At 45.1% G+C, this 26349-nt stretch overlaps 1 protein-coding gene across 1 annotated transcript; it reads left to right on the forward strand.

The window, feature by feature from the left end:
* Positions 1–8777: 8777 nt before the first annotated feature.
* On the forward strand, positions 8778–20162 carry c1ql4a (complement component 1, q subcomponent-like 4). Its single transcript, XM_080860428.1, has 2 exons — positions 8778–9320; positions 19658–20162. Exons 1-2 carry the CDS (start codon positions 8781–8783, stop codon positions 19835–19837), a joined length of 720 nt encoding a protein of 239 aa, XP_080716554.1. The 5' UTR covers positions 8778–8780; the 3' UTR covers positions 19838–20162.
* Positions 20163–26349: the final 6187 nt, after the last annotated feature.

Consider the following 26349-nt stretch of genomic DNA (forward strand, 5'->3'; position numbering starts at 1 on the left):
TCTGCCCAGCACGTCAATATGTTCTCTGTAATTTGTTTGGACACTTTTGTACCTCTCTATTTTACCTGATGCCTTTTTTTTGTTTTAGACACCTATTGACACTCTGCTATACTTCCCTCCTCGCTCAGCGTCTACCCCCTTTTCTTTGCACTCTCATTTTTCCTTGCCTCCCCTCCAGAGATATGTGTGCACAGTCACTGTATGTGTTTGTCTGTTGTTTCTGTTCCTGTGTGTGTGTGTGTGTGTGTGTGTGTGTGTCTGGACATTTCTGTGTATGTGAGTTTTGTGTGTGTAAGTGTTTGTGTTTGTGTGTGTGTGTGTGTGTGTGTAAGTGTTTGTGTTGTGTGTGTGTGTGTGTGTGTGTGTGTGTGTGTGTGTGTGTGTGTGTGTGTGTGTGTGTGTGTGTGTGTGTGTGTGTGTGTGTACAGACAGGGCTTACTGTCAACTCTGTGACTGCAGGGGTAGAAGGAGAGAAAAAACCTTGATGGTTGTTGATGTTTTCTTCCTGAGCGTTCTGTTTTTGTTTTATGACACTGTTTGGACTGAGCGGCTGATCTCGGGCCCCGTGAGGGCTCCAGTGAGGCCCCCGCTCCGTCTGCCTGGAATGGGGAACAGTAAATAAGTAGTAATGGGAGTGAATGGGAGGGGGGGGACCGCTCTCTGTCATCACTTTAGAAGGTGGTGACCCCCGCGGCACAGCGGCCCCGAGCTGCTAAATTATTCAGGCCGAGTCTCCTCGCGTGGCCCCTCTCAGGAGGAGACGGTGCTGTGATTGCTGGGAGCCGACTGACTGACATTTGCACATGAAAATAGGCTGCGTTGTGCCACACCAGCTCCCAATACCCCTCCCTCCTCTTCCTCCTCTTCCTCCTCCTCCTCTTCCTCCACCGTCCTCCGCCCTCGGCTCTCAACCCCTCACCCCAAAACGCCAGCGCCTGCTTAAGAAAAACAATGCCAGGGACCCCAGGCTCTGGGGTGGGTGGGGGTGGGGGTGGGGGTGGGGGTGTGGAGTGGTGTGGGGTGGGGTGCTTCCTCCACAGCCACCAACACCACCACAACCACTGCTGCTGCGGTCAGGGGGATCCTGCTGCTGTCACTGCTCCTCTCACTCACTCCAGAGCAGGGTTCCAACCGGAGAGTACAGGACGTCACCTCGCTGACCTCCCCGCGCCACCCGCGCCAAGAGGAACGGCGCCAACGCGGGTCAGTGGACACAAGGCTACCCCTCGCTGACGTGACAACGGCAGGCGTGGCGTCCGATTGAGCCGTATCCCACGTCCACTCGACGTGCCGTTGTTAATAAATAAACAGAGAATCCTCAGCTCCTCCACACTCATCAGAGCCCCCAGTATAATCCCTACAATTAATTTAACATTGCACGGCTATCCATCGCAGATTTGGTATCTCCAGTGTGGAGCGCCTTTATGCTGGCTTGTGCTGCACAGTTTAAGTGACTCAATCCATTTCCTGCCTGTCTACGTTACATGCATTCCATGTGAGATATACATTTGTAGAACTGAAAAATTGCTGTCCTTATTTCTGCCATGGTAGTCCCACAGCTCTATGGATATAAGGATTGATTACCCTCTGCCTTTTTTGTGTATTAAGACTGGCAAGATAATGAGGCCATGTCCAATTAGATAATCCTTTGGGCTGATAATATCAATACTCCAGTGGGAAAGTGATGCCGAGCATAAGAGGGGAAATAGTACATAGCAGACAGACGCGCATCAATCATGTGATTCTGAAAAGGGTAACCGGGGCCCCCTGATAAGAGAGCAATCAAACGGTTTGATCTGGGATAATGCATTCACCACCCACCGCCATACATGATAGATGTCTCATTTGCGCACCATTCTGCCTCCCCCCCAATAATTCAATACTGAAGCTTTCTAAGGAAGACTGGTGTGAAGATGTGTTTCACATGATGCTTCACATACAGAGTGGCAGCGATGGTTTTATTAACTGTATAGGGCGTCTTTTTAATCTTTTGCATTTTTTGTTCCCTCTCTCTCTCTGCATCTAATTTAAATACTACATTTAGACTCTACAGGCCGTAAACAAGTTGCTCGCTTTGACCTTCAGTGTAACCATTTTAGCAGCTCAATTCAATTTGGAAAAGAAACAAAAGCATTTTGCTCAGACACCTTGTTTGATTAGGCTCCAATCAGGCCGACCTCAACCACCGCATTGAAATACACAGCCGAAATCACGCAAACAATGACAAAAGATTTGAACCATTTCCTTAAATTGTGCAAAAATTACAATTTAGACGTTAATGCGACCGCTATTGCGACCAAAATACATCAAAGGTGCCTTAAGGGAAAATGCTTTTGTTTAATCTTTTGGTCCTCACAGAAAATGAATGTAGACTTAAAGAGAGAAAGCTGGGAAAGGGGGCTGGATAAAGGTGGGGTGTGTATCTGTGTGTGTGTGTTTGTGGGGGGGGGGGGGGGGGGGGTGCAGACTGAGGATTCAGTATGCCTGACCATGTCTCCCTGCCTGAGAGAGGGAGAGACAAGGGATAAGTGGACAGAAAGCAGGGGAGGAGGAGAGAGGAATGAGAGAGGGAAGGAGAGAAAGAGAGAGAGAGAGAGAGAGAGGGAGAGGGAGGGGGTAGACGGAGAGGGTGGAGCACAAGACAGATGACAAATTGTGATTAATAAATGTGGTCCGGGACGGCAGTGTGGAAAGCATGTTATTAATAGAGAGAATTAGAGTGGCTGTACAACTCAATCTGCACACTGTCACTCTGTATCAGGCCTCATAATCAGAGCTAACTGAAACAGCACACACTCTCTCACACACACTACTTTCTTAAAAAACAAACACACATTCCCATACCTGCACTTGTATACAAATAACCACCCACCCATGTGAGCACACACGTTTATTTGAGTAAATGGGGTCTATCACATACATTTCTAACTATACACACATACCACACTGATGGACTGAATAACCAGGATGGTCAGCCATGCCAATATTTGATTAGAATACATTTCTTGAAAGTTTAAGATACAAAGAAATCTCTATAGTTCTGTATTGTTTAATATAGTTAGAGTTCAGAGAAGGGAACTGGGTTGTCTGGGTTAGAGGAAAGGGCACGAAGAAGCAAAAAGTGCTGCAGGAACATAAGTTATCTTAAAGATGCCATCGTTGGCATGGTTACCACAGAAATGGAAAAAAGGATACAATCCCACTTACATGGCAAAAGCTCCTGATAGATTTTTGAAGAAGAACACAGATGTTTGCAGAACGAAGGGCACATCATTAGACCCCCATGCCCCATGAACGTGAAAACTATTCTTGTGACCCAGCCCATGACAAAGAAAGAGTAACATACAGTTTTAAAACAACAACAGTCAACCACATGAGACATAATACTGTGATACTTTGATACAAGCAAAAGATTCAAATCACTACAGACTGGCACACTGGCTTACTCGACACAATTTACCTCAGCATGTACAGTCTATACGTGAACAAAGAAAGGTCAAGCTGATTTATCAATTACCTGGTTTTCCTGTTATCGATACCCCGTTTTACCCTACACTCTTCTCTATATCTCAGTACATCGGCTTCTCTGGAAAGCCAAGAGATCATTCCTTCTGGCCAGAGATCTCCTTAGACACCGCACTGACCTTCATCTTTTCACATTTGGTAAGAATAAGGTTCAAGCGCCTCGACAATTACTGTTAATAATCCGTCCAAACCTGGTATTTATAAATCAGCCTGCCTTGACCACAGCTGGGCTCCCTTTAAGAGGTTACCTCAACCTTTATGGGAGGCTGAAGTGTCAGGCTGCAAATCTCTCATTTAATCTACATCTCTCTTTGTGCAAGCTGTTTAATTGAGTGTTAATCCTAACCCTAATTTCATTTCCACCCGGCCATCATCACGTCTTGTCCGAGAAGCATCCAGTATTCAATGATTGACTAACACGACCCCAATTTGACTTGGACTGATCCATACCTCTACTTCACACCCGAGTAACGCTTTGGACAGTTTTCACGGGAATATCCTGACCACTGCGTCGCAAAGACTGTCGCAAAAAATAAAAAATAGGACAGAAAAGGAATATGAGCACAACTGGTTTCTACATTTACTGACGCACACTTTGGGATTTAGCCCTTTTTACGGTGTGGGTGGATGCTGCTTTTGGAATCACTGTCTGTGACTGACCTGGAGGATCAGAATGGATTGCTGTCTGGTTATTGGGCAGAGAGTGGGCAGAGCTGACCCAGGGGAGAGAGACTTGCCCCGGGCCACTGGGCACAGGGCTGCTGCTGCGGCCTCCACCCTCCACCCTCCACCCTCTACCCTCTACCCTCTACCCTCCACCCTCCACCCTCTATCCTCCACCCTACCGCCTGTCCAGCCAATATCACCACCCCCCCCTTCCCCGCTGTTGCCTCTTCCGTCCGTCCAACATCACTGCCCTTACTGACAGGATGGACGTTGTCAGTGAGTCATGTGTGCTTTTGACCAGCATAAATGATGCAAGGGGTGATAGCAAGATGCACTGTGGGAACTTCTTTTGTTTCACTCTGGGTGTAGAAGAAGAAGAAGAAAAAAAAGCCAGTCCCCTCACTAAAAGTGAGCTGATATTTATGTTTGCGGCGGCACGATATACGAGACAGATTAAACCAACAATTCAAAGCAGGCCCCACGGCCCCCACGCTAGTAAATTGAATATCCCTTAACACCTTCACGAGACAAAACGGAGGCAGGCACGCCGGTGGTAGCTCACCCTTCAATAACTCACGCTCTGCCCTTTCGCCATCATAAACAAACATAAGCTCACAAAGACAAAAGCAGGTATGAATCTAGAGTTGAGGAGAGATGAAAAAGGAGGGAGGGAGAGAGAACAAGGAAGATAGGGAGACGGAGAGGGAGAGAGACAACGAGCGAGAGAGATGACATTAGCACGGGGGAGTGAACTGGAGAGAGAGAGAGTTAAAGAGAGAGAGAGACTGGGAGAGACAGACAGCTCAGAGACATGTGCGTATTTCAATATTAATCAGCTCAGTAATATTTTAACAGCCACTAAAAATCCAATTCTCCATATATTGCCTCTGACTCCTGGCGATGATTATACGTCCCACAGAGGCCCCGAACGGAGGAGGGGACCCACGAGTGTGGCTCTAATGGAACAGACTGACTGACCAACAAACTGGGACTGACACTCAGTTTAACACAGCCCAGTGTCAGGACAGGTTTCCCCAGCTTCTTCTACACGCCCCAGCCGTGCTTCCATCCCTGCGCACAACCAACCCCCAGTCTCCCCCACCAGTGCCTCCGCAGACTCATGCTTCCCTAATCAGCCAAGTTCTCCCCTGAGAGGGGGGCTTGTGGGCTTGTGTGGAGGGGCAGGTGGAGGGGGTGGAGATGTGACGCTGGTGATGGTGCTGGTGGGTGGTAACGGCTGCCCCCCCCCCCCCCCCGATCTTTATCCCTCTCCCTTCTCCCTTCCACTTCGACCCACCCACCCCCCCATCATCACAACCTTGCCCTAACCCCCCCCCCCCCCCTCCCATTCCACCCCCACCCCCGACGGCAGTGGTCATATCTGTGGGGGCGGGAGGGAGTGGTGGCGCGTGTGTGGGGCGACTTGGGTTGGGCTGGGTGGAATTGATGAAAAAGAGCCATCAATATGTATTCCCCTCGCTCCCACCCGCGCCCATTAAACTTTAAAAATGCAGATGTGTGATTAAGCCTGACAGGGAGAGAGATAGGATGAGTTACACAGAATTCTCAATGGGGCCCACAGCCCAGGTTCCACATTTAAATGCCATTAGCTCAACTGCTATCAGAAGCACTGGCCCTATCAGAGCCCGTAATGTGCTGCTGAGCCTCTCCACTCTGTGTTCTGGATAGTGGCCGTTTGGTCATTGGTCATTTTCACCATACATTTGTGTGCAGGGGCTTGTTACTGCGATACATTTAGGGCTTTGATTTTCTTACAGAGATCTCAGAATCAACTGTCAATCTTGCCAGATAAGCCAATGAGATGGCATGATGAAAGGGGAAAAAGGGAGTCATGGCACCATCAGTGTTGTGAAAACATCTACTAATAGTTGCTCCTGAGAGCCATTAGTGTGTTTGTGCGATTGTGTGCGAGTGGTATGTTTGTGCGTCTGTGTGCGAGTGGTGTGTTTGCGCGAATGTGTGAGAGCGATGTGTGTGTGAGTTTGTTTGTGAAAAGGGATAGAGAGAGGAACTAGGTAAAAGCAACAACACAATGTACTCTGTGGCTGTGTCTTTCGCTAATGAGGTCGGAAACTGGGGAGACGGAGTCACACTGACAATGGTCCTGAGAACACTCCTGGCTCCAGCAGCATGCTGGATGTGCTAGCCTATGCTTTACACTCACATCATTAACACATCCCTATTGATTTTCCCCAGCTAATTATTGTCACCACAAGCTAGTAATAGATACAGTATATCATGAAGGATACTAATCACTTAGTCCCGTGAAGATGGGCAACAGGCATAGCGTAACGCCTGGAAAAAAAATAAAGACGAGAGAGAGAGAGGGAGGGAGAGCGAGAGGAAGGGAGACAGTCTGGGGTCTAGAATCTCACAGGTGCTGTGTTGAGAACACCTTCGTGTTTTGTACACTGTGCCGGGTTCGTTTAGAAGAACGACCACCTCCTTCAAATTCGATTATAGTTAGCACATACAAATAGTTACTTTGACTAAATGCCTAATTTTTGAGCATTTTAATACACGTAATACATTTATAACCGTGATTTATGTATTATAATATGTAAAACGAGTCTTCTATAGTATTTATATTCAAACCAATACTGACAGTGGTGTAAATAATCACATTTGGAGAGTTTGGGGAGTTTAGCAGGAACAGGTGCCGCGCTCGTTATCTATTCGCTTCCGCTGCCGTTTCAAGTTGTGCGCGCGTTCTCCAAGCTTCCTCCCAGTCCTGGGCGGAGTGGAGTCATTTGAAGATGATCTCTTACGCGACTTCGACATACTCAAGTTTCAGATGTCTACCAAATGCAATCGTTATTTCACAGAGGATTACAATTTGATCTAGGACGTCGACCTCAGAAACACATCCCTCCTAAACGACGACCTAGGGACGGAAGGTAAGCACTGTTTTCATGGAAATGTAGCAAATTAAACGTTTTAAGAAGCATTAATAAGTGTGTTGGTTAAAATATGTCTGGCCTATCTCAAGATTATGCTGTACAAATATAACCAACTGCATTAACAAGATCGATAGTAAAAAATAAATCGACATGAAATATTTTGAAAAGTGAAAAGGTGTCCTATCTTTCCGAATGATACTTCTAAACGGTATGTTGCCTAAATACTTTTTAGTCTTTAAATATTCCACATATGTCTGACTGTATCTTTCTAAAAATAATTAACAAATGTTACTGCGTTTATACCATAGAATTGCATAATATATTTCAAGAGTGATGGCAGATTGATTTTGTGGTGGTGGTTTCATTTTTTTATTTTGTATTTTTCAATTTACTGTGCAAGGTGCCACAAGTAAAACCACAAGATTGGATCGAAAACCATAGTTACTCAAGTAGGAGACATAAAAGATTGCGGGGGACTGAAGATTTTATTAGTATCTGCTGTATCATCTAGTGAAATTGGTCACTATAAAAGTTGGGGACCAATTAATATGTGAGTGAAGATCTGTAGAGGTACTGATTTTTTCATTTTGTTGGAGGAAAATACATTTGAGAGTAATACTGAGCCTCCTGAGGCACCTTTGAAATGTATACTACATTCCCCCATGTTTACCAATTATCTTTTATGAAACAAAACCAGCCATCTGTTAATTGCTCACAGTTGTTAATGAACTCAGGTTTGGTGAGTTGTCCCCTCAGTGAACTGGCAGTAAATGAGAGCTTCTAACCTGCCTTTGTGGAGCTGGAAATAACTACATAGGGGCAAAGTCAGGAAAAAGCAAGAATTTGTCTAACTAGTGGGCAGTAGATAACCTTTGCACGTATTAAGGACCGCGTTGAACCACAGGGACATAGGGCTATTTAAAAAATGCCTTCAAGAATGAGAAGTAAGGAGGAAGTGGTGGGGTAATATATATTAATCTCTATAATCTCAAATTGGAGGTGGAGAAATTCCTTCTTTTTTGGTGCATCTGTACTGCTTACAGAGGTGTAGGTCTGCCTTAACCTGGCCATCTCTCTCTTTCTCTTTCTTTGTCATTCCTTTTTCTGCCACTCCCTTGTCTCCACTCTCCATCATCTCTCTCCACCTCCCCAACCTTCTTTGCTTCCCTTCACTGAACCTCCATCTCTTCTCCTTCCTTAAATGTCTACGCCACTTACACCCTCTACACAATGTCTCTCTCTGATTTTTCTATATGCCACACACTCCCTTAAGTCCTCTTATCTCATCCATAAATTCATCCCTTTCCCCTCTCCCCATTGTCTTGTGCTGAACACGTATCTCTGTGTCCGACTCCTTAACACACCCCACCCATCTACTTCCCCCCAACACACTCACACACACACACACACACACACACACACACACACACACACACACTCACACATACACACATACACACACACACACACACAAACACACACACCCACACACTCTCTCTGTCTCTCTGTTCTCATCTCATTTGCAGACTTTTCAGTTTGTAGTGCATCACCCAAGTGGCCACCCTGGCGGGCACTATTCCGTCCAAGGGAGAGGAGGACTTCCTGACGCTGGCCGCTTCCCGGCTCAGCCGCCGCAAGCGTGTCATAGGGGCAGGCGTGGGCGTGGCAATGGTCTTGGTGCTCCTGGTTGCCATCCCCCTGTTGGTCCACAGCACCAAAGCAGGAGGGGCCGGAGCTGGAGGAAGCCATTATGAGATGCTTGGCAGCTGCAGGATGGTTTGTGACCCTTACACCCCGTCCCAAAACGAGCTGACAGCCGTCTCCCCGCCGCCTTCCGATTTCATGGGGCGCCGGGGGAAGTCTGGATTGCGGGGGCCCCCAGGGTTTCCCGGCCCACAAGGCCCTCCAGGCCCCGCAGGGGAGCCAGGCAAGCCCGGCCCTCAGGGACCACAGGGCCCCGGCCCCAATGGCTACACGCCCTCCAACTACAGTCCTAAGATCGCTTTCTATGCAGGCCTGCGCAAGCAGCACGAGGGCATTGACGTGCTCAAGTTTGACGACGTGGTCACCAACGTTGGCAACTACTACGAGCCCAGCACGGGCAAGTTCACGTGCCCGCTGCCTGGCATCTATTACTTCACCTACCACGTGCTGATGAGGGGAGGAGACGGCACCAGCATGTGGGCAGACCTGAAGAAGAACGGGCAGGTTAGAGCATGGTCGTATGTGTCTGTGTAAATGTCTATGTCATACTCCACTCTCTGTCTGGACTCAGTCACTCGTCGTAAGTGTGTGTGCATTGCTGTTTAACCTTTGCCCCGCTACCTAATTGGGTTTGAGTTATTTTACCCTCCAACTAATTGGGAGATTCATGTATGTCTTGATTAAATAAAACCATTGATTGGTGCTTTAGTGAAGGTCCAGTGAGGCAGACCGATCCCTGGGCACGAGGACACAGACATGTCATAATATCGCTGAGGTACAGATGGCATGTGCTGGTTCTCATCACCTGAAAATGTGGTTGGGGCAACAGGTTGTGAGATTCTAATCACTAGGAATTAGAGACATGGGCTAGCAATAGCATAGCAGTTCACACTGTTGAGTGGTTTACAATTTCTGTTCATAGAAATAAACAGGGCACAAAAAGGTTTTAACTGTTTAACTTGGCCAATAGAGGCCACATTTCACATCAAAGACTACAAGTCAACCGTTGCTTTGAGATGAATGGCTCCCATCATAAGCAGCATCATACAAAACATTGCATGTACCTCCACTGTGAGCACAGTCTGTCATGAATGATATATTAGGACTCAACTTCCTTGTACCATACGTATGGACATACACACCTCATACTCAGACGTCTCACAGTAATAAAACATGAATGAAAAACACCTGTTGCTACATTAGGTCAGCCACCACAGTCATTGGTGTGGTCAGATGAAGGAACCTCACTGTAGCTGAATAATGGCTAACCACGTCACAATTCCTAAAATCTAGTTCCCATAGTTTCCCTTTCCATGATTTATTTTTAAGAAAGTGTGGATGAAACTGATATTCAATTCAATTGTATTTCTATACAGCACCAATGACAATTGAAATTGTCCCTAGAGCCTGAATACTCTATAGCAAGCAGTAAGGTGACTGGGCCAAGGGAAAACTCCCTTTTTAACAAGAAGAAACCTTCAGCAGAACCTCAACTTAAAGGAGTGGCCCATCTGCTCGGGGCCGACAGGGTAGAAAGAGATAGAGATAGAGAAAATGGGGGAGGGTAGGAGAAGAGAGAATCGGGTGCAAGCAGATGGATTCATACACATATCAGAGGATAAAACATATTAGCACACAGGCGGCATATGTTCATGATAAATACATGATTCCATGACACCTAAAATAAGGTACAGTATATATGTGAGATACACAGAATGAATAGTGGATACAAATGGAGAAAGCATTCAGAGTATTGGTTAAAGAAGACATTAGTGGATATAAAGTGTCCTCATAAGGTTACTTTTATCAGGATAAGCAGAGCAATGAAGCGGAAAATGATGTCAGTGATGGCATTTGTTTATATTACGGGTAAAAAGTATACAGTATGTGTTATAAGCAGAGTTTTGATGGGAATGGGCAGCTGTGAGCAGGTATTGGCAGATCTGCAGGTAGATCGGGTGGAAAGACTGCGGCAGCATCCCCCAGTGGAGATAGTCTAGAGTAGGAGGGTGTGTGTGTGTGTGTGTGTGTGTGTGTGTGTGTGTGTGTGTGTGGATGAGGTGGAGTGCAGCAGCATCCCACAGTGGAGATAGTCTAGAGTAGGAGGGAAAGAAAGAGACAAAGGGAGTGGACAGAGCTGAATTGTCTTATATGTGTATGTGTACATAAAGGTAAAGGTGGTGAGGAACTATGTGATCACAGCCATCAGTATTTGCAGGTAAATGTTCTACTATATGGGAGAGAAGAGAGACAGGTTAGACACAATATATCAGAAAATCAGTCATACACACACACACACACACACACACACACACACACAAACACACAAATGCACTGCCAATTATTTAACCGTCAAATTTAGTAAGGGGTGGGGGGTGATCCCCTTGGGGTTAGGGGTAGGGTTAGGGTAAAGGTAGTCACTTGATACAGACCCAGGTAACATTAAAGGAAGTGGTTGGGGTGGGAGAACCCCTCAGGATTATGAACCTGGATTAGGATTATGGAAGAGGGAAGGGGTACGAAACCTGGGCACTTTAGGTACACTTTATCAGCTTCAACAACATAGTACAATATATTATATAGAGAGAGGAAGTGGTATAATGTGAGGGAGAGGTTGCCTGGTATGGTAATTATATAATGATATATATGAAATTATATATAATAATATTGAAATGGCAATTCACTGTCTTAGAATTGAGTATCGCTGAGATGGTTCATATTCAGTTCAGTTATGGTTCGGTTTATCCTAACCAGTCGTCACTGTGCTTTCCAGTAACTACTTGGGAGCAATCGGAGATATTTTATTTAGGCTTGAAAGACGTTAATTGGATGAACTGCAGAAGTTGTTTTGGCATGGCATTCTGAAAACTGCAGGAGAGGGCAAGGCTGGCATGAAGTAGCATTCCTCTCGACAGCAAGGAGTGCTCTGTCAAACAGTGGACGCGGAACATGCAGATCAGCTTACCAGGAGAGCTAGTGCAGGAGAGGAAAGGAAACGATGAAAAAATATTCTCCTTAAAAAAGTGGACTTGACAAGGTGATGATTTTCTACAAGCCATACTGTCAAGCGCATATAGGAAATACGCGGGACCTAACCGCACTCATTTTCTTCTTCTCATCTCTTGAATAACTTGGCATTTCTGAAACATTAAAGTGAAATAATAAAGGACAACTGCTGACTTTAAGATACATTTACACTAAATCTGCGACACAAAAATCAGCACATGATCCCTGAAGTAATTTCCAGTCAAGGGCATAAATGGCACCACAGTGTGCTTTACTGAAGAAAAGATCTAATTAGTAACATATTGGGATCATGATTATCACCTTAAAGCAAGTGCAGCCAAACACAGCAGAAACGTCTGTCCTGGTGTGGCCCAGCCAGTTTACACATCAGTTAAATAAATAATAAATGTGAAATTGACAGGTTACTCATCCAGTCCTTCCTTCCCCTGACACTAATTAAAGTCTGAAGGGTGGACAGAAAAGGCATAAAGAAGAAGTGGAAGAATAAAGAGAAATCTCTAATGGGGCAGAGGATTGAAAGACTGATAGAAGAAGAGGAAGAAAAAGAATCAGGGAAAAAACACAAGATGGAAGACTTTTGCATACTCCCTTCTGGCCTCCTGCATTTTTTTTCCCTCCCTCATACAAATCTTTTTTAATAGCAAAAGCTACGCTATGATTCACTTCCTTTCACACAACAGTAACCTTCCCTTGTTTGTATGACAGATGTCTGTCTCGGAGTTTGTGTGTGTGTGTGTATCTGTGTGTGTGTGTGTGTGCGCACTCAACTGTTTGTGTGCACTCATGTGTGTGTGTGCGCACAGCTGTCAGATACTGGGGATCAAAGTAAAACCACACTTAACACGTCCTGTGGTTGCCTGGTATGGCAGACTTGTGTATTGTCATTCAAGCCCTCTCTTCCTGTTAAATCATTCATAACGCCTAGATTGGATCCCCTGCTCTCCACCCATAGCCCCTTCCCCTGCATGTTCATTGATTGCCCATTAATTATCTTTTCATTCAACTTAATTATTTAACCCCATCTAGGTCCATCTTCAGCCCATCAGGTGGCCCCCACTTTACAACCTGGTTAGGCTTGAGATATGAAATATATCCTCTCATGATCCCTGGGAGGCCAGCGCTGCTGTAATGCGACAAAAATCAAAAAAGAGAGAAGAAAAAAAATGTATGGCTGCAACGCAAAGACGTCGGTGCTCACTAGAACGCCCAAAGCACAGCTAAAAGAGCCTCGGGCCATATCAGTGTCGGGCAGTCGGTTGATGGTGTTTAAAAACGCACCCTTTGTTGGTTGTGTCACTTCCAGAGAATTCCGAATGAAGTCAGGTTGGTAGGTCTGCAGGTGTTGAACCTTCTGAATGCAAATAGACAGGGCTGTGTGGTAGCGTTTGTGGAGCTTCAGTTGTATCTGTGGAAAAATCAATTCAACTTCTTCTATTAAGAAATAATATCAATAGTTTTGTTCTTTTTCAGCTGAAAAATCACATTAATATGCATAGCCACGTGCTTTGAACCAGATGACCTCACTGAGTAAATCAGTTCTATTCGCAACACTGGCACCTTGCCCAATTAGCCACATTGTAAGGCTAACGGGAATGGCTCCGTGCAATAAGGCTAAGTGAGTGTACCGAGAGAGAGGTGCTGCTGCCCAGTGTGGGGGTGTGTGTGTGGGGGTGGGGGGGGTGGGGGGGTACAGGGCCTTACTGAGGGAGGGATGACAGTGAGGGGATGGCAGGGAGGCAGACAGGCCGCTTGACAGAAAGATCAGGGAAGGAGAGGAAGATAGATGGCTTAATACAGCCGCGCAGACAGAGGGTGAGAGACGAGGCTACAGGGAGGCTGGCGCGAGGGCCGGAATGAGCGTGGCGCCCGCAAGACAGATGGAGAGGCTCGGAGCGTGTCACGGCCAGACAGGTTAACAAGACGACGGCCATAGCGTAACAGCACCAACAATGGAGGAGAGAGGCTCTCGAACAAAGCACCACATTTGTTTACCAGTTTTCTGAGCGTCTAAGAACATTTGAGCGCTAATTAATTGAGGGACTGTGCTCGGTACGCCTCGTGGGTTTATTATGCATGCAACCCCACCTGGCTAGGGGAAGCGCTGCGTCTCCATCTGGAAGAGGCAGGTTTCCTCGTCTGCGGTGGGCCGGTGACGTTTAGTGAAGGCTGGTCTCCGGAGATGTTGGAGGAGAGATCTCCTTAAGGCCTGGTTTTAAGGCAGCAGTTACTGTAGAGGGAGAAAAAAAATCACACTGTCTCCCGGGCGTGCCTGGAGAGTTGTCAAGGATCCGTGTTCCTGCCACAGGCTCTTAATCCTTTGCCTTTGAGTAAAATCCCGCTGTTCTTTAATGCCTTCGAAAAGAGCCGCTCACGGGTGCCCTTTTCGGCATGAGCAATGTGACAGTGAAGAAAGCTGTTGTTTCTGTCATGAGATGGTTTCATCAGGGACTGGTGTTGATGTCCAAGCCTCCATTAGGTGATGAGATATCAGCAGTGTTCTGCAAACGGGTCTGGTGCATATTTACATATAGCACGAGTAGCTTACAGACTGGTGTAGGAGCTTACCTGATAATTGGTGAGGGTGGTGATGTGTGTGTGTGTGCGTGGAGGTGTGTGTGTCTGTGTGGTGGGGATGTAAAACAATTTCTGGTTAGAATTTGGCCCTTTGCTTTACGGACGTGACTCTGTCCATGAATGTGGATATAAATTGTGCACCACGATATAATATGCAGTGCTCATGTTACAACTCGTTAAGAAAACCACACAGACAGGGAAAATATTAGTGATGTATTTATAATTGCGCCTTATTCTCCTCCCTCAATATTTAATGGAGCTCGACTCTCCATATTACCATTAATTAATTCAATGTATTGCCCACTCAATTTCAGCGAGACAGAACCAGTGACACATGCTGAAAAATGGGCCGCGTTCATCGCTGCGCTGCATCACGCTGGCTGCCGTGGCTAAAATGAATTAATTACCTGACATTATGGGGAGGTTGCCAGTGCAATACACATATTACTTCATAACTGCTCTCCATTCACTTTCTTGGGTCTCGGCCAATGTGGATTGAATAAGGAGAAGTCAATACTGTCTGCACAGACTCGCTGATGATTTATGTGCCAGCCAGTGTCTTGTATCTGCGTTTCTATCATCCGTAGTTAGAATCAAATGGAGGTTACATACACTGTCTGGGAGCGGGAGTCCTTATGAGTGATCTATAAACATGTGTGGAGCTTTGTTAAGAGGAGGTGGAAGGGATGGGGTGGGGTGGGTGGTTAGCAGGAGCATCTGGGATTATGGTTTTATCATCGCAGGGCAAGTTGTAATGATGAGAAGTTGTCAGAATCTATCCTTTAATGCTAATGGCGGTGTGGTGATTTATAGGGTGATGTGAAGAGCAGCATGCCACTCCCCTGCCAGGGTGTTTCTCTCTTTTAAATGGCGGTATTTCCCTCAGCTCGCCATTAATGTGTTTGATGCTGTTAATCTAGGAATTTATGGTCCCAAAGCTCGATGGTGTATTTTTTTGTGCGCTCCCTTCTGAATACATTGTGCAAAGTTGAATAATATACATTTCGTCGTCACCTTCATTTAATCGCTTTCCGGGTTTTTTTTTCTGTCTTTTTTTTCCAGCTGTCATAAGCTCTTTTAATAGATCACAGAAAGGTCAAGTTCTTTCACACGGCGGTGTTGAAAATGCCATTGCCTGTCCGTTAATGACCAGCACCTGTAATAATGAATGTCTCCAGGAAAGATGCCTTTAACGGGGCTCAGCTGAAAAAATAAAAAGGTCCTGCGGTGACTCTCTGAGGGTTAATTGTATAGATATAACAGAAAGAGGAGGAACTACTGTAGAATGAAAAAATGACTGGGTAATTTGCTTCTGAAGTCTACCTTAATATACTGGCTCAGGACTGTGTCTCTTCTTTAAAGTGGTAAGCCATGTTGGCATATCAGTAGGAGAAAAGGAAACAAGCACGGCAGCGGTCACTGTCACAACTGTACAGCATCAGTATAGCATCTGTTATGCAGCAAAGCACCAAATGTGTGATGTGCGAAAAAAATGCAATCAAGCCCATTATTAACAATAAGTCAGTAAACAATTAAGCATGATTAGCTTGCGTCGCTGTTATATTTGCTTCCAGTTTGAGGGGTGTCTTGGATTTAATAAATGTTCAGTTTCCAGCACTTTGGACTTCTCCCCTCGGTCCCTCCCCTATCATGTAGTGGCTCCCTTAGGTAAGTTTAAGAGCTGCTTTTCCATTGTCTCCGCTCTAAGAGGTCTGTATATCACCCAGAATGAATCCTGTCACTTTTATTGCCGGCCGAGCACGGCCCCTCTGATAAAAAACAAGACTTCATATACCCTCACATCTCTCCGCTCTCACAAAACAGGCTCGCTTGATCAGTCTGTTATCCTAACCTCCCCCTTCAGTGTCTCCCTTCTTCTCTGACCCCCCCATCCACATTTCCCCTACCCTTGTCTGTCTTTCGCCACACATCTCTGCCTGTGTATAAAACGCCAGCTGCTGCAAATCCCCCCCCCCCCCCCCCCACACACACACACACACTCCACCGCTACCACTATCATCCCACCATCCCACCCTTTCCTCCTCCTCCCCTTCCTCTCTCTTTCTTCTTCTCCCCTCTCTCTTTCTCTCTCCCCCTTTTTCCTTCTTTCTCTCTCCCCCTCGTTTAATAGTGCCCCTGTAATGAAAAGCCCTGGCAGAGGAAGCCTGCGGCAGGCCCGAGGGTCCTTGCTCACAGCCAGCGTGGAGATCAAGTCAGCGGGCTGTTTCACAAGCAATGCCTTCCCGTGTCAATATCAATCTCCATCGTGCTCGACAGTAATCCCGCCATGTCCCCCCACCGCTCTCCCCCGTCAGGGCCCGGCTTTCATTTCACTTAGATTTGATAAATGCTGAAGAAGAATCATCCGGCAAAAAATAAAATAAAAAAATGAATCCCTTCCCATTGCCATTTGAGAGAGAGAGAGTGTAGGAACGAAAGAGAGAGCGAGAGAATGTGGGAGAGAGAGAGTAAGAGGGCTAAACCATGAGGAAGGCCATCCGGTACACACTTGGTAGCCACAAACTCTCCCCCCCCAAAAAAGAAAAAAAAATCAGAACCTAAATCAATGTCTGCCTGGAAATGGGACTTAAATGTTCTCTGCTAATTAGACTGACCACAAGCGGTGTTCTATTGAGCCTGGGAGAATGCCTGGGGGAGCGGGTGCCCCTTTGCCCGGTTAGCAGGAATAATGAGCACTGTGACACACGCCTGAAGTCAATGGGGAAGGCAGGCTGGACCATCACTGTCAAGCACTGCGATGATGCATACGTCATATTGACGCCTCTGTCGATGTGCCGCACACAATCAATCAAAGTCACCGCTCCATTTCTACTTATGCTATCAGAGGGAACCTGGACACGTGTAAATCGTTAATAGCCCTGTAAAAATAAACGAATTAAAAGTAATTAAGACCTTCAAAGAGCTTGGGCTGCTGTGGTCCACCTTAACCTTAGTAACAAGTGTAACAGGATTATGAGGGTAACATTTACCACCCCGCACTAGAGAATATTGACCAGCAAATTGCAAAGGCGCAGACGGTATCATGCCCGTAATAGAGTGCGGCTATTAGATTATGGCTGGTGACTGGGAGGTGAGCTGGAAGGGGGTGTAATGGGGGGTGGAGGGGGGGAGTTTTTCCTCGCAGGGCTGCAGCCGGTCTGAGGCGTCTCTAGAGAGCAGCTGCCCCACGCCATGTTAATCAATCCGCTTTAGACTGGACAGGGACACGGCCAAGCGCTGCTCACTGACACACATCCGAACAGATAGAAACTGCGTGACCTGCATTTCATTTCCCAAGGAGGAGAAGAAGAAGAAGAAGAAAAAAGAAACAAAAATAATCTAAAAAAAAGGAAACATGGAACCCCATCCACGCTTACAAGCGTAAGGTGGAATGGATGTGGTTACAATGAAGTGTTGGTTCTACACCAGTAGCTTGTGGACATAATTGCCACACATTCTTGTAGGGAGACTTTTCACAGCGGAGCAGCATTTGAGTTATTCCTTCGAATGGCTCCCAGTGTTTTTAGAGGAGTAGGACTTTAAATATTTATGGAAGCACATGGTGTATATTCGAAAATACATTTCAGCATTCAGATGTGGAAAAGTGCATATAAAGTACATAATTCATAAAAATATGCTGCATCAAATACATAATGCAATTGGCCAAGAAGCGCTACTGTATCATAGGGATCTAAATCCTATAGCCTTTATGCATGATACTGTACCATTTTGCTATTGTGGCGACTGTGGCCATTAATAAAGCATAGAAAAAAGTGGACGTGGGGCAGGAGGGAATATCGTGCTCATTGACTTGCAGCACATGTTGCGTTGGAGCGCACCCTATCACGGCGGTGCCCACTGCATGTCTGGATAAGTGACAGAGATTGAGTGCCCGCGCACCAGGTGGTCACCGAGCGGCAGGCAAGGCCATCGGCACCTGACGTGTGTCACTGGATCTACCATCTCACCTGAATTTCTCCTCTCCCATATTCATTTACTGTCATAAGCCCCAGCGCACCGGCGTATGTCATACTCCAGCATACCCACGTTCTCGGGCACACATTTACACCATCGCGGTTAAGAATGGCAGTTGAGGAGGATCGTTTAAGGTTTTGTCAATCATCATTTAACTGTTTGCCAGGCATGTTCACTAAAATCTCTTCTGCCCACGCGTGGTATTTTCTCAGTAATCGGCTGATGTGTGTCTGTGTGTGTCCACATGGGTAAACCCAATATAGTTTGTTAACAAACAAGTAGCGGATCCACTGCAGCAGGTCAATACGGCTGAGCTCCCCAGCTGAATGCAAATTACCCCGCTTCCGTCTGTCTTGCATGTAGAACCCAGTCAATATTATGCATGATGTGTGTGCAACCCAGATTAAACGCAACAGGTCAATAGCCAGGGCTGCGTTACAGTGTGTGTTGACAGCATCTCACTCTCCCTAGACACGTACACACACACACTCACACTCACACTCACACACACATGCACACACACATGTCCAGAGCCCCCACATGCCCAGGCTGATGCAACGGCAACATTCCCTCACCTTATTCCACAGGTTGGAGAAGCAGTGCGCTTCACTGGCGATCGATGGGAGAGAATATGGTTGTGTTCTCAATTGAGGCAGAGGTCACAAGGTCGGCCAAGAACCCATCCGTTCAGTCGACACCAGCCCTGTCAGAGAGGCACCCTTCAATAAGCCACACGGCTGGGTGCAGCAGGGGAGAAACAATTAACCAATCCCAGGGCCAAACAAATGAGATGCGTTTCCTGTGGTATGGATTGTAGTACGTAGTGGGCGTGTGGTAGCCACATACATAGTGAGTCGTGGAAAGAGTCTCCACATTGAGAACATGACAATACATGCAGATACAGAAATGACATTTAGGGAAGTTAGGGAATCGAGGACTTTTATTGTTGCCCATCTTAAAGTCCTTGTCTGTCTTCACCTGTTGTCTCATGCTTTTGCCCTGCATCATTCCAACATGTACTTAATGATTTTGAAATTAACTGAAGTTTATAATCTTATAGTCTTTCAATTACTTTACAAAGGTTTTGCATGAAAAAATGTCATACTGCACCCACAAATATACTGCAAGGACACAGTACCTTATGGTTTAGTATATACTTTATTATGATATACAGCATCAGATGTCTGATGGAGAACTGGTGTGGTCTGATTGATCTTCTTCTTACGGTCTGGCTGCTGTCTTCCTGCTCCTGTGCCCTACTGCAGGTGAGGGCCAGTGCCATAGCCCAGGATGCCGACCAGAACTACGACTATGCCGCTAACAGTGTGATACTGCACCTGGACGTGGGGGACGAGGTGTACGTGCAGTTGGACGGGGGCAAGGTGCACGGGGGCAACACCAACAAGTACAGCACCTTCTCCGGCTTCCTCATCTACGCCGACTAATCTAACCGCCAACACCTCCTCCACTCAACGCCACCACAACCGCCACCCAATCAAACGCTCAACACCAGACCTACCACCCTCATTACACCAATGCTCCCTAAGAAGCTGCCGTGGGCACACTGCGCGAAGACACAGAAATACAACCATACAAACACACACACACACACACACAGACCTACTTTCTCGTTCATGTGTACTCAAATACACACTACACACACACACACACACACACGTGTGGAAACTGACAGACACATTCTGACACAAAAACACGCAAGCACATTTACATTAGAGACGGTCAACACGGAGGACACCGAGTGTGTGTGACTGAGAGGCTGAAAGGCTCCATGGACACCCTGTCAGCAGTGTGTTTATGCACAAAAACCCCACCTTCAATTGCATTGTCCACCGCCGTATGTGTGTGTGTGTGTGTGTGAGTGTGTGTAAATATGACGGTGTGCAACAAAACCTAAAACATGTCAAAATTTATACTTTGAAAACAAGAAATAAGAAATAAATGTACAAAAATATCTATAAAGGACAGTGACATACATATCTTGTAGTCTAATTACCTCATTAGGTGTACCTGTTCTGATGTTATCTGCACGCCCCCCTATTCTTTTTCTTGTGTGTACCATCTAAAGCCTGGTCTGTTCCCCGATCTGCTGCCTACTCAGTCTGTCCACTGCAGAGCCACGCTCCGCGGTGAGGGCAGAGCATTCGGAGCGCTCAAAATCCTCCGGGGCAGCTGGAGACAAAATAGTTATTAGAAAAAAATATCTGTTGCAGCTAGTGGTTTACTTCCCCGCGCTACATTTACACATGACTGGCTTCTGGCTGGGGGGTTGTCGGAGGAGGAAATGATTGTGTCGACTGTGGTGTCTGGCTGCCCGCTAACAAGAGGCATGGGTTGCAATGCGGAGTGCAACCACATATAAGAAAAATAGAAGCAGAAATGTAAAAAGTGAAATAAATAAGAGAGATAAATAATATAAATATATAAATATGCGTGACCATGCACACGCCACTGAGGGGTTAGTGATTAATGGAAGTCCGCTAGTTCAATTTATGTGACTTAAAGTGACCGTGCGGACTGTCTGGGTGTGACTGGAGGTGGCCGCCGCTCGTGGACTTTACAGGGATGTGATCGAGCGCACAATGGCGAGCCACACCCTCCGAGAGCTTCAGAATGGATTTCCAATACGTCTAAAGACACTGGCTGAGAAGAAAACATTAATATATTGATCAGTGCCGATCTTACACCCTGCCTACAATCCCAGCCAATTTCTTTTTCTTTTAACATGTGTAGTGAAACTGAATTAGTTGATTCTGTTTTTGTTTATGATTTGGAAATTTAAGAGAAATTGGTATTTTGCTGATGTCCTGCCCAGGAGAATTGTATTGTTTAGCTGTAGATAGCTTAGCATTACCTGGTGAAACTGAAGTCTTGTTTTGTATATATTTGTCTATGGTTCACTGTTCCTTGGCCATCAGTGAAGTATAACCCTGATAATGCTATATTGATGTTATCTCATTCAAAGGTATCAGGGCTCTGTATGGATTTATACTATCAAACATTGTCATACAAGTCCTGTCATTGCCATGTCAGTTACAAGCACTAATTATTACATAAATATTTCCTCTGAAAGTTCATAAAATATAACAAGTATCAGGATCCTGGTATGACATAATTAAAAGGGCGATTTAAGTGCATTGACTTGTATTGGGTTTTCTGTGGGATCATTGTCCTTAGTAGTTTCAGATAACACTGAGACATTATGCAGTTAGTGTGTCAGAAAAAAAATATCATTACGTTTTTTAAATGTCATTTTAATTAAGATGACAGGCTTAATAATTGGACCCCGATCTAAATGTAACACTAGATATTCAATGTACTTGTGCAATGAATAATTGCCATGACCAGTAATGATCCGATTACACGTTCTCCAGCCTCATATGATAGCTTTTCAGAGTATGATGCATCAGTATATTTTAAGGACAGCAAAATGTGTGCTCCGACAATTATTTTATAGATTTCCTGAAGATGGTGCAAAAGAAAAATGCAGTGCTCTCTGTAATGACATTCCATTTTGATAATCCTCTTTCTGGGAAATCAAGCATGACTTCTCTAGGATGTTCACTGCACTAATACCTGAATGAGTCTTTATAACTGTCTGTGTGTGACAGACAGCGACAGTTTTTTTCTTCTTTTATTTGTTTTTAAATCAGAAAATATTAACTGTGTGATGTCGTCATCCAGATCTGTGTGTATGTGAGTTGAGTGTGTGTGTGCCTGACAAAACTTTAATCGTGTACTTTGAGGCGAAGTGGAGAGTTGGTCCGGTATTAAACTAATCTGAGCTTGATCTTGGACACCTGTGATGTATTATCGGTCAAGAATGTTTATCACCATTTCAGCCGAGCCATTTGCAAATACAAACCAATGCAAAGCATACCCTAATGACATGACCTATTTACACATTCCTTCACATCCCCTTTGCCTTCATAATTACTCAGTAATAAATACCGTTCAAATGTCTCAGACTCCCGCCTCTTGTTGACTGGTGAATGGGCACAGTGACCTGGAATTCTGCATTATCGACACACACAATAGGAGCAGAGAGCACGACTGCTGAGTTTAACTCACCGCTACTGCCACAGCAGCAGGCATGAGTGGAGTTCAAGAATGCCTGCCAACGTTTGTCTCTCCAAAAATAAGAAAAAACAGCAGGGAAGTTGAAGGAGTCTTAATGCCGTGTGGGTCTTTATGCCGTTACAGAGTGTTCAGCCCTTCCACCTCTCCTTTCAGGGGCAATGAGTGGTGAAGTACCAGCGAGTACAAATGAACTCGCAAATTCCTCTCAGGTGCTTTAACACAGCTTGGCACCGTTCCTATGTAGAGTTGCCATTTAAATACAGAGAGCAGAGGGAGGGGAGCGGGTGAGAATTTCCTCTTGTAGGGCTAGCTGAAATGGCACTTGGATAGTACCTGTGTCAGTACTAAGAAGGAGAGGAAAAAATCTTTAATTAAAAGCGAGAGTTAATGGCATTCTGGACTTAAAGGCTTTAGCGAATCTGTTGCCGGTGGGGGTTAGTGGGAGATCTCAGTGTGTCTGTCGTCCGGCCGCTCGCCTTCTCTCTCTCTCCTGGCAGATTCCAGTTGAAAGTTAATTGGATGGGGAGAGGTCTGAGGCAGGCTGCGTTGAGGCCCATTAGTGATTCCCCTGTCGAATGCAGAGCCACGAGGATCACAGACTCACAAATAGGCGGATTAAAATAATCAATAGACTTCACTTACCTCCAACACATTCACACGAGTGCATGGCTACCCAGCCTGAGGATGCACACAAATACACAGACACACACACACAGACACACACACACACACACACACACACACACACACACACACACACACACACACACACACACACACACACAGGTACACAAACAAGCACACAGGGAGAAAAAAACTATTCAGTAATTAGTAGAAAACCTATTCAGCACTGGGCTATGATACCTGCCTCTCCATTCCCCTCTCTCTCTCTCACACACACACACACACACACACACACACACACACACACACACACACACACACACACACACACACACACAAGTAGCAGGGATAGCTAATGAGGGGGAATAGTTCTGACTGGTTGAGAGAAGCAGAGGAAGGAAAAGGTCAGTGAGCTGTTGAAGGGCTGATCTGGCCACACAATCACACAATGCAGTACACAATTTTACCACAGATTTTAACTGCAGGGTCTCATACAAATACACAAAGATTGCAAGATTGTAAATAGGCCTACATGTTTTCAATTATTCTCAGGTGGAATAATTACACAGCAAAAGGTATTACACAAATTGTAAATTCGCCTTTTTACCTGCATCATACAGTGATGGTAAAATAAGGAGGTTTAAATTTAGTTCAAATACATACATTTTGTAAATAAATACATTTTGGCTGAACGAGCAGCAGACCCGATTAAATCCTGGCCCTCTGCTATAAATCAGACGAGGCCGTCAAGTTGATGGTATACAATAGAATTGACATTTTCGGATATTAATTCAAACAATTGCGGTTGAGTTAGCATCCAACCATCCACTTAGTGGCTGGGACGTGCACTGGAATTTTGAAGGGCCATTGCGCTGACCTCAAAGAAGGTCATTTTTTTGGGAACTTCACAATAGGACAGCAAGGCTCAACTGAATGTGAAAATTTGATAAAGGCCTGACTGTACTCAAATCTGTATTCATGGATTATGCCTCATTCTCCATTTCAACATCCTCCCTTGTTGGCATCCTGTCCTGACTTTCTGTGTCGTCTCTCCTTTCCCTTTTCTCCAAGTCTGTTCTGTTCTCATCTGGGTCTGGCTCTTTTTCTTTGTCTGCAGTTGATGTACTTGGCTCATCATCTGTCTAATTATATATTATTGTTATTACCATTATCATTACTTTTATAAGGCCTACTAGAAGCAGTGGTATGTTATTTTTGTTCTGCTCAGGCAATATCTTTGAATGGATCTCTCAAATAGCCTATACTTTTTAGATTACAAAAATGTAGTATTGATATGTAATGTAGTATGGACTTTGTCGTGGAAAATCATAAGAGTTCTTAAGAAACAGGTATGAATATACTGAACAGTTTAATTCAGAGAAAATCAACTACTGATGAGCTGGTCCATGGAGCATCTCAAAAGACTCTAAGAAAAAAGCAAGAGCGATCAAGAAAATAAGGGTAAAAGTGACCAAGTCCCTGTACCCTTTTATATATTTCTAAAGCCCCGTCGTTCTTCCCTATTCTTTGCTTACCCCTGACCTTGTTCCCCTTTGTTCTTCCCTATTCTTAGTTGACCCTGTTTTCTTCATCAGACTTGATCACATCTCTTATTTTACATATTGCAGTTCCCTGTGCTGTCAGGTGTCCCAGTGTTTTTATGTATGGTGTCTGGAAAACTACCTGTCTTGTGATATTTGCAGAAGTGTCTAGGAGTCTGTGACCACTCCACGACCTCTCAGAGATGCTCATCTGAAGGCCATGACTTTGGCATGGCCTTTCAGAAGCGCCGTCCGAAAGCCCGCAATGAGTCTATCCTGTGGTTTTACAAGGAAATGGCATGTCTACCATGTGATTTATCAGAAAAGGTGTCTCTACAACTGGGCTTATAAGAAATAGCATGTCTACCACGTGATTTATCAGAAAAGGGCCTTCTGCTGTAGCAGCCTTCCTGTCTCACTACTACCTCTATCTGTTGAGATGTCCATGTTCCAGTACCAGCAATACACATTATTCAACAATACAGTCATAAGTACATAAAAAATACTTCTTATCTCATATGTGTTACCTTGTCAACATTTTCCTCTGGTCTGGAGGCTTGTGGTTTGTCCTCATTTTAAATGTAATTTAATTATAATAATTTGGCATTAGTATGCTTAAAATATGAGGCTGTTTCACATAAATGAATTAGCCTACACATCGTCATCTTTATCACAATGCAATGTCTCTGTCTCACCTGCTGGTTTGCTTCTTTGCAACCAACTCTGCAAAGATGTGCTCCCCTCTGCCGCCTCTCTTTTCCGTAGGCATTCTAGCTTCTACCGCACTCTAGACTTAAAACAACCAAAACAGTGATAGGATTTAGGCATTAAACCATATTGAATTAAATGATTCATGTGATGCATTCCATCTTCTTGTTAAAACGAAATGTAAGAAACTCACTTTCAGCAGACCTGTAACTTAGTTTTCCTACCAAAAAGATGTGCATGTGGGAACGGGCTGGTTGTTTGATAGGCAAGCTAGCTGCCTGATTCTTCAGGCTAAACGTGGCAAACTGAGCCTGGCTTTAGGAACATCTTAATTCATTTCATATACGTTGAACTTCAAACTCATTTCTTTACTTTATTACATTTTCTTCCTCTGTCAAATCGGTGGCGCATCTATTACAGTTTTTTACAATTGCTAAAACACTAAAACCCACTGGCTGAACACATTTCTCAGTTGCCTGAACTCATGAAGCTAATTGGGCAGTCTGTTGTCAATACCTTAAACTATTTCTCACAGTAAAACACAATTTGCAGGTCTCACTTAGACTTTTCAGCAAAACTCTAAACACATTCTCAGTCTTAAAACACATTCTGCACTCTAATTCACATGTCATCCATACTGGTAAACACAAGTGGCAACAATCAAATACAAATAGAATACAAATGTCATTGATTGAACACAACCACTCAAAATTGATTTAACTTGTATCAAATGATGTGACACAACCAATATGAGCCAGTTTAGGGAGCAAACAGGTTGTTGAAGGTGGGAAGGAGAAAGTCTGAGAATGAATAGAAGAAACAATGTGAGGGGAGGAGGACAAGTAAACACCAAGTTGACTCCTTTGATTTGTGTCCCTTTTACTGTGGTAGTGTATATTGTAGTAGGCCTACAGTGCATTGTAGGCTGTATAAGGACAAAACGTAAACAAGTTGTATGGCCCTGAACATTGTGCTTTCTATTTGGT

Source organism: Sprattus sprattus (genome assembly GCF_963457725.1).
Source record: "Sprattus sprattus genome assembly, chromosome: 2".
NCBI lineage: Eukaryota > Metazoa > Chordata > Actinopteri > Clupeiformes > Clupeidae > Sprattus > Sprattus sprattus.

Bases quoted from the DNA above. Each gene is read 5' to 3' on its own strand.
- c1ql4a (XM_080860428.1), top strand. From the start codon at position 8,781: ATGGTCTTGGTGCTCCTGGTTGCCATCCCCCTGTTGGTCCACAGCACC. The intron at 9,321-19,657 runs GTTAGAGCATGG...GCCCTACTGCAG, and splicing joins ACCTGAAGAAGAACGGGCAG to GTGAGGGCCAGTGCCATAGC.